Below are 8,089 nucleotides of genomic sequence, written 5' to 3'. Positions count from 1 at the left end.
GGGGCCACTATAAATAGAGAGAGATCGCAGGAGGGCGGGGGAAGAGGATGGCCCAACGGGGACTCCCAGGTCAAGGCCCTAAGGGGGAGCGGAGGAGGGGCCAGGGACCCCCAGGGGCTCTGACTCTTGGGTAAACAAGCGCGGAGGCGGAGTTAACTCTGCGCGGGTGGAGTGGGGGCTTGGGGAGGACACAGTGTCCCGGGCTGGGACCCAAAAGACCCTGTGGTTTTGGTGCTAACCCCTCCTAGTCCGGCGCAGAGAAGAAGGGTGAGACCAGCTCGGTCTGGCTGAATCGCAATGCCCAGGCGACGGTTTCTCAGGGACCGACCGCTGCTTCTCTCTCTGCGCTTGGGTGGGTTTGCTGTTCTAGACTTCTCACTCGCCCAGGCCTCCCCACACTTAGATACACGCTCCCTGGCCTCCTACGAGGAAAGCCACCCGTCATGAGATAGTTATATGGCTAAGGAAATTCAAAGTAGTTTTAGAAAAAAGGAAACCTGATTGAATTTCTTCCCACCTGCCCCCCTGTTAGCTCCGCTCCTCCCAGGGTCCCCACCCCATCCTTTCCTTCAGCCTGGTTCCTGAGTTGCCATTTCGGGGGCTGGGCATCAGGCCAGGTGGGAACAATAACCAATGGAACTGAAGCTGCCAACTGCAACACCAGCATAGACTGCTGCCCCAAGACCCCCAAATTGCCCTACCCCCTCTTGCCTGGGAACTACCCCCAACAACCCCCCTCACCACCCACAACACCCCTCCCACCCAAGGACCATCAATGCCCCTTTCATCCCAACTTGGCAGGGTTTATTGGAAAAAAAGAGGGGCCAAGAGGGCGGAGGTGACCCAGAGGAGGAGAACTCGTCAGAATAAAACCCAGCTTTCAACAACCCAAAATCGAAAGAATCCCCCTACACTCACTAGTTGAAGCACCCAAGTTTTCCTCTATTCCCTTCCTCCACTCACTTCAGAACTATGTCCCCAGAAACTGGCACACAAGCTGGGCACTCTGGCTCCCCGCCTAGTGCCCTGACCCCTCTGGATGCCAGTTTAACACTCTCCTGGACTAGGAAAACCTGCTGGAATTAGGATCATACACAAAGATGCATAGGACAGGACAGATCTCACCAGCCCTCCTATGGCTGGGGGAGAAAGAGAGTCTGAGGGAGAATTTCTGCTTGCTGTGTTCTTTTATGTGTCTAAAGTAGTCTTACTTGGAGTGGGGGAGGGAAAGACCTGGAGATTCCAGCATCTAAATTCGTCTCTGGGTCAGGATGACTCAGGGGGAACTTGATAAGGGGCCTAGCAGGGGTGCAGAGGGTGGGGCAGGAGGGTGGGAAATTTCCACTGGGAGCCCGGTTACTTCCTAGGCCTAGGGGTCTCAGCCTGCTGCAGACAAAAATGACTCTGCTTCTGCCCTAATAGTGGGTTCCTCTCTGTCGGGGCAGGTCCCAGCCCATCCTTGGTGTAAGTGGCCCAACAAGGATAACTGCTCTAACTTCCTTCTCTTGGGCCAGAACAGCTTCAAACTGAACGTCAACCAAGTGACAGTTTTAAGTACCTGCTTTGTGCAGTCACTGTGTAGACGGAATTCAAAGTGTGACATCTAGTCATAGCCTCTCTAGAAGCCTATGATGGAATAGTTAAGAGAAGGTATAAAAATAGAAAAAGTTTTTTTTTAAATATAAGATTAATTGTTTAAACAACAAGTCCTATGGCAGTAGTTTCCCATCCTTCTCAAGTGGGAGGTCAGAGATTTCCATTCCCACATGATGGGTGTAGTATCCCCTGATGAAGACAAACCATGAATTCATCAATACTTTCAGGTGTGTACGGTATTCTGATCATCACAACATCTATGTATATAGCAATATCTACAATGTGTACAGCTTATTATTTATCCAGTTGACAATAAATCTGTGTATATACAGATTCTGGGGGCCTTTGCGATAATTCAGAAATCCTCACCCCAGGAGACTGTAGGTCAGAAGGTTAGGACATATTGTCTTTGTACAATATGGAGGAGGAAAAGGGTTTTGTTCCTAGGGTGAAGCACCCTATGAGGAGTGTGACCATGAAGTATTTGGTAAGTGAGACGGGCATTCAATGGAGAAGGAGGGAACATTGGAGAAAGTTTGAGGGCATAAATTCACACATTATTTTGAAGAATGGAATAATGGCTACCTTTTGCAAGAAACTTCCCATATATTATCCCCCTATACCATAGAGTATGTATTGCCATCCTTATTGTACAGAAGAGGAAACTGAAGCTTAGAGATGTCTAATGATTTGCCCAAGGCCAACCAGCTAGTAAATGATATATCTAAGACATCCTCACCCAGGTTCATTCCACTCTTCAAAGATAGACTCTTTCCACTATGAGACAGTGCCTCCTCAAGCATATAGTGATTAGGCCAGATGAAGAATAATGCTGATGAGAGGTAGCTGACGTTTGGTCAGGTGGATTGGAGATGAGTGTGAATGTCCTTGAATGACAGGCAAAAAAGTTTGGCACTGAAGCTCCATAGAATGTTCTTGAGCAGGAGGAATGGATAAAAAATAGTTCTGTGAAAATCTGTTGGAGATTGGATAATAGTGATGGATTATGAGGTAGGTAGGGATAAAGCACTCAGTCTAGGAAACTTATCACTTAGAAGCCAAAGTATAGCTGTGTAGCTCAGTTGGTTAGAGTGCCCTCCTGATACACCAATGTTTTGGGTTCTATCCCTGGTCAGAGCACATACAAGAATCAACTAATGAATAAATAAATAAGTAGAAAAACAGATTGATGTTTTTTTTTCTCTCTCTCTCTCTCCCCCTCTCTCCCTCTCCCTTCCTCTTTCTAAAATTAATTTTAAAATAAATAAAAAAAAAGAAGCCAGGATACTCAACTAGATATGAGATGACAAGGACTTCAAGAAGTGTGACAATAGACTTGTGACCAAGATGGAGGCATAGTAGATACACTATGCCTCCTCACACAACCAAAAGAAGGACAACAACAAATTTAAAAACAAAAGACAACCAGAACTGATAGAAAGTCAAACTGTATGGAAGCCCAACAACCAAGGAGTTAAAGAAGAAACATTCATCCAGACTGGTAAGAGGGGTGGAGAGGGTCAGCCAGGCAGAGAAGACTCACAGCAAGGCGGTGGCTGGAGGACCGGAGTGGGCAAGGCTGCAGCTGGTGGGCAAGGTGGCTGCTGGCAGACCTGACAAGGCAGCAGATTGTGGACTGGACGGGTCCCACATTTGTATGCAGAGAGACCGAGAGGAACATCTGGGGAGCGAGACAGACCACACAACCCAGAGTTTCAGTGTGAGGAAATAAAGCCTCAAACCTTCTATTGAAAACACCTTTGGGGATTGAGGCTGCAGGGGGAAAAACTCCCAGCCTCACAGGAGAGTTCGTTGGAGAGACCCACAGGGATCTTAGAACATACACAGGCCCACACACCCAGCACCAGAACAGCCCAATTTTCTTGTGGGTAGCAAGGGAAGTGACTGAAAACTGGCAGAGAGTGGAGCAAGCCACATTATTTCCTCTTGGACCCCTCCCCCACATACAGCACCACAACACAGCCAAGGAGTTGCACCACCCTGGAGAATAACTAAGGCTCTTCCTCTTATACATAACAGGTGCACCAAGACAAAAAAAATTGCCCCAAATGAAATAAAACATCAAAGCTCCAGGAAAAATACAACTAAGCAACGAAGAGATAGTCAACCTATCAAATGCACAGTTCAAAACACTGGTAATCAGGATGCTCACAGAATTGGTTGAATATGGTTACAAATTAGATGAAAAAATAAAGGCTACGAAAAGTAAAATAAAGAAAAATGTACAGGGAACCAACAGTGATGTGAACGAAACCAGGAAAAATGTACAGAGAACCATCAGTGATGGGAATGAACAAATCAATGATGTGGACCACAAGGAAGAAAGAAAATCTTCAACAAAAACAAAATGAAGAAACAAAAATTCAAAAAATGAGGAGAGGCTTAGGGACCTCCAGGACATCTTTAAACATTCCAATATCCAAATCATAGGGGTACCAGAAGGAGAAGAGGAAGAGCAACAAATTGAAAACTTATTTGAACAAATAATAAAGGAGAACTTCTCCAATCTGGCAAAGAAAATAGACTTCCAGGCAGTCCAAGAAGCTCAGAGAGTCCCAAAGAAGTTGGACCCAAGGAGGAACACACCAAGGCACATCATAGTTACATCACTCAAGATTAAAGATAAGGAGAGAATCTTAAAAGCAGCAAGAGAAAAGGAGACAGTCACCTACAAAGGAGTTCCCATAAGACTGTTGGCTGATTTCTCAAAAGACACCTTGCAAGTAATAACAGGCTGGAAAAAAGTATTCCAAGTCTTGTAAGTCTTGGACCTACATTCAAGATTACTCTCTCCAGCAAAGCTTTCATTTAGAATGGAAGGGCAGTTAAAGTGTTTCCCACATAAGGTCAAGTTCAAGGAGTTTATCATCACCAAGCCCTTATTATATGAAATGTTAAAGGGACTTATCTCAGAAAAAGAAGATAAAAAATATGAACAGTAAAATGACAATAAACTCACAGTTAGTAACAACCACACCTAAAACAAAACAAAATCTAGTTGTTTGTTGAGCAAACAACTAGAATAGGAACAAAATCACAGAAATGGAGATCACATGGAGGGTTATCAGCAGAAGAGTAGAAGGGGGAAAGGGGAAAAACATATAGAGAATAAGTAGCATAAATGGTAGGTAGAAAAAAGGGGGAGGTTAAGAACAGTATAGGAAATGTAGAAGCCAAAGAACTTTTATGTATGACCCATAGACATAAACTAAAAGGGGGGAACGTGGGTGGGAGGGGGCTTGCAGAGTGGAGGGGAATACAGAGGGGGAAATGGGACAATTGTAATAGCATAATCAATAAAATATATTTTTTTTAAATTAAATGCATGAGAGTAACAAGAATGAAAAGGAATAGATATGTAAAACAAGGAAAAAACACTTATGAAATCGGTGACTGATTAGATAGGAAGAGGAAAGAAATCTCCATCCTAGTTGCTCTTGTTAGGATTTCTGAAGTTCATCCATCTATATGGTTTCTAGCTACAGAAAAGGCCATAGAGGAACCCTTGAAGAATATCCTTCACCGCAGGGAAACTTACCTGAAAGATTTTCAGAGTCTGAGATTCACCCTCACCCTGACCTATTTCATCCTGGCCTACCAAGATTTGTTACACTCCAAGATCATTTCCATGTTGAGCCCCAAAACAACACCATTTAACGTTCCTATTGAGGCTGGTCTGCTAAAGCCAATGAGATCTTCCAAGTTTCCCTGGGCCTGGAGACCAAAAAGAAGAGCAATGTCAGACTTATGCTAATTTGTCTTTATTAACCCCTCCCCTGGGCCCCCTTCAGCCTTTGTTGAGGGTCAGAGCAATTTTTTTTTCCATGAGTCAATTTGATCAGAACCTAGAGGACTAGGACAAGTTGGGCTGGGATGATGAGGAAAGTTTGATCACCTGGAGATCAGAAGATTGGCCATTTGTTCAATGAAAATGAAAGGTAGGGAAACCAAAAGACACCTCCCCCAAAGACTAGGGTTATAGCTGGGGCAGGAGGTGACATCATATAAAATCTACTGAGGTCATAAAAGCTTCCCTCTCTTCCCCTGTCTGACTCCTCACTGCCACATATACACACACTTACATACAAAGCCCGAGAAGGGTCAGACACCATCCAGCCACTCAGGTACCAAAAGTGGGGACATGGTTGGGGGTGGTGATTTCTCAGAATGTAGGATCCACACTAGTTTCCCTAGTGCTGGGAACAGTAATTGGAAAGAGGGAAGAGAGGAATAGGGAGGAGGGTTTTTTTCCCCTGTTGCTGATTCACATTTTATCTTAACCCCCATCCTTTTTACTCCTCAGTCCTCCCTTCCTTTCCTCCCTCACCCCTCAGTCTCCTCCTCTACTATCCTCCCCAGCCTCCAGCTGATCATGGCATCAGAAGCAGAAAAAACATTTCAGCGGTTTGCTGTCTTCGGAGAATCATCAAGCAGCGGCACTGAAATGAACAACAAGAATTTCTCCAAGCTGTGCAAAGACTGTGGTGTCATGGATGGCAAGACAGTCACCTCCACTGATGTGGACATCGTGTTCAGCAAAGTCAAGTAAGGAACCAAAGGTGGGAGTAGGGGTTGCGAGTAGAATAAACAAGAGAGTGAGACGTGGAAGGGTTTATGTGATAGAGCACTTGCAATGGGTCTACTGAGTACCTACTGGGTACCTGGCACGATTTATTTTCTGTCCTCAAGACATTCAGTGACCAAGTATGAGTAAGGGGAGGGTTGGCCCTTGGTAGGTAATGAATTCATGTTTCAGAATTCCTGAATTTCTGTCTGACTAACCAGGGCCAAGAATGCCCGAACCATCACTTTTCAGCAGTTCCAGGAAGCAATGAAGGAACTGGGCCAGAAGCGGTTCAAGAGTAACAACCCAGATGAAGCCCTGGAGAATGTTTATAAACTCATAGAAGGCAAGGATCCGGCTACCACTGGTGTTACTGTGAGTGACATTCTTCATCCCTAACACCTGACCCTACTTCCCTAAATTCTGCTGCTCCTTCTCCTCTTCCACCCTCCACTGATCCTAATGCCTGCCAACACAGGTACTCAAGGTGTACTACAGAATGCCTCTGGGGCACTCTTCTTACTAGAATAGACTTTAGAGACCATCTGGCCCTTTCAGAGGCAAGGAATCTGTGCCCAGAGAGAGAAAGTGACTTGCCCAAGGTCCACAGCTATTTTCACAGCAAAATCTAGACTCATTCTCAAGTGTCCAGTATCTGAGTCAGGCAACTAGGGCCTGGTGGACACAGAGTGCAGAGGACTTGGTATGTGATCCCTAGTCTTCTTCCTGCTCTCATATAAAGTCTGATATCTGACTTTCTTCCCCTCATCCCTCTCTGTTCCCTATTTGTCCTCTCTCTACTAAAAGTTCTTTCTACTACAGTAGGTTTCAAATAGGACCTACCCAGTAGGAGGAACCTTGCATATGGACTCTGGGATTGAAGTGCTCTGGCCATAGCCTCATCAAAATAACTTCTCTGGAAGCAGAAAAATGCACACACAGTCCACTCACTCTCATACACCAGACTCCTCTTCCCTCACTGGTGGATGGCTCTTGCCACAGTTACTTCCCACAGCCACATCTGGGCTCAGAGAAAACAGCACCATGCCACAGGTAGAGCAAGAATCAAAGGCCATCTTTAGAAAAGGGGTAAAACTCTGGAGGGGGAAGGAGAGGGATCAGACCCATCATCCTCTGCCTTGCAGAAAGCAACAACTGTGGGCGGGGTGAGCCGGCTAACGGACACCAGCAAGTACACTGGTACCCACAAGGAGCGATTTGATGAGAGTGGCAAGGGCAAAGGCATCGCAGGACGGGAAAACATGACCGACAACTCTGGCTATGTGAGTGGCTACAAGGGTGCTGGCACCTATGATAAGAAGTTTAGCAACTAGGGAGAGCCTCGTCTTAGCCTGCCAGCCATCAACCCTGCATCTTTAACACCATGGATCTTGGGGAATAATAAACATCTGTGTGCACAGCAGCTAAGGAGCTCTGTCTTCAACCAGGGTAAGGGAGGGTTGGGCTCATGGGTGTAGAGAAAGAGGGTGTAGGAGAGAAGAGAAAGTCCAAGATGTCAGGGTTCCCAGCTCTCCATCTTTTGCCCTACTTAGCCTACTGCCTCCAAGTCAAAAGTTAGTATTCTCCTCAGCTGATCAGGGCTGAGGAATATATTTGGAGATAAGTGATGAACCAGATGTGGAGGTAAAAGGATTTGCTATTTGCATTCACACACACACTACTGGTATTCACCCCATGTAGACACACCTGCCAAAGGGGAGTAGCGATTCCTGATTTGATGGAAGATGATCCAGATAGCATCAGACAGACCCCTGTCCCTCCACCTTCCTCGTCTGTTGTAATACAGGCTTTTCTGTGGGGAGAAATAGAAGCCAACTAGGGTGGGCCAAGGATCTACTTAGCCTGATTCATTACAAGTTTGTTCTAGAGCTGGGGGAACAGAGAATC

The 8,089-nt window shown here is 45.8% G+C and overlaps 1 protein-coding gene across 1 annotated transcript; it reads left to right on the top strand.

Moving 5' to 3' along the window:
* Positions 1–5,989: 5,989 nt before the first annotated feature.
* On the top strand, positions 5,990–7,515 carry TPPP2 (tubulin polymerization promoting protein family member 2). Its single transcript, XM_037129408.2, has 3 exons — positions 5,990–6,162; positions 6,403–6,556; positions 7,327–7,515. Exons 1-3 carry the CDS (start codon positions 5,990–5,992, stop codon positions 7,513–7,515), a joined length of 516 nt encoding a protein of 171 aa, XP_036985303.1.
* Positions 7,516–8,089: the final 574 nt, after the last annotated feature.

This window comes from Artibeus jamaicensis, unplaced genomic scaffold, assembly GCF_021234435.1.
Source record: "Artibeus jamaicensis isolate MK-2021 breed Jamaican fruit bat unplaced genomic scaffold, CSHL_Jam_final scaffold_854, whole genome shotgun sequence".
In the NCBI taxonomy this organism is placed as follows: Eukaryota; Metazoa; Chordata; class Mammalia; order Chiroptera; family Phyllostomidae; genus Artibeus; species Artibeus jamaicensis.
Note: the sequence above shows the minus strand (reverse complement) of the source record. Positions and strands in the feature narration are given on the sequence as shown.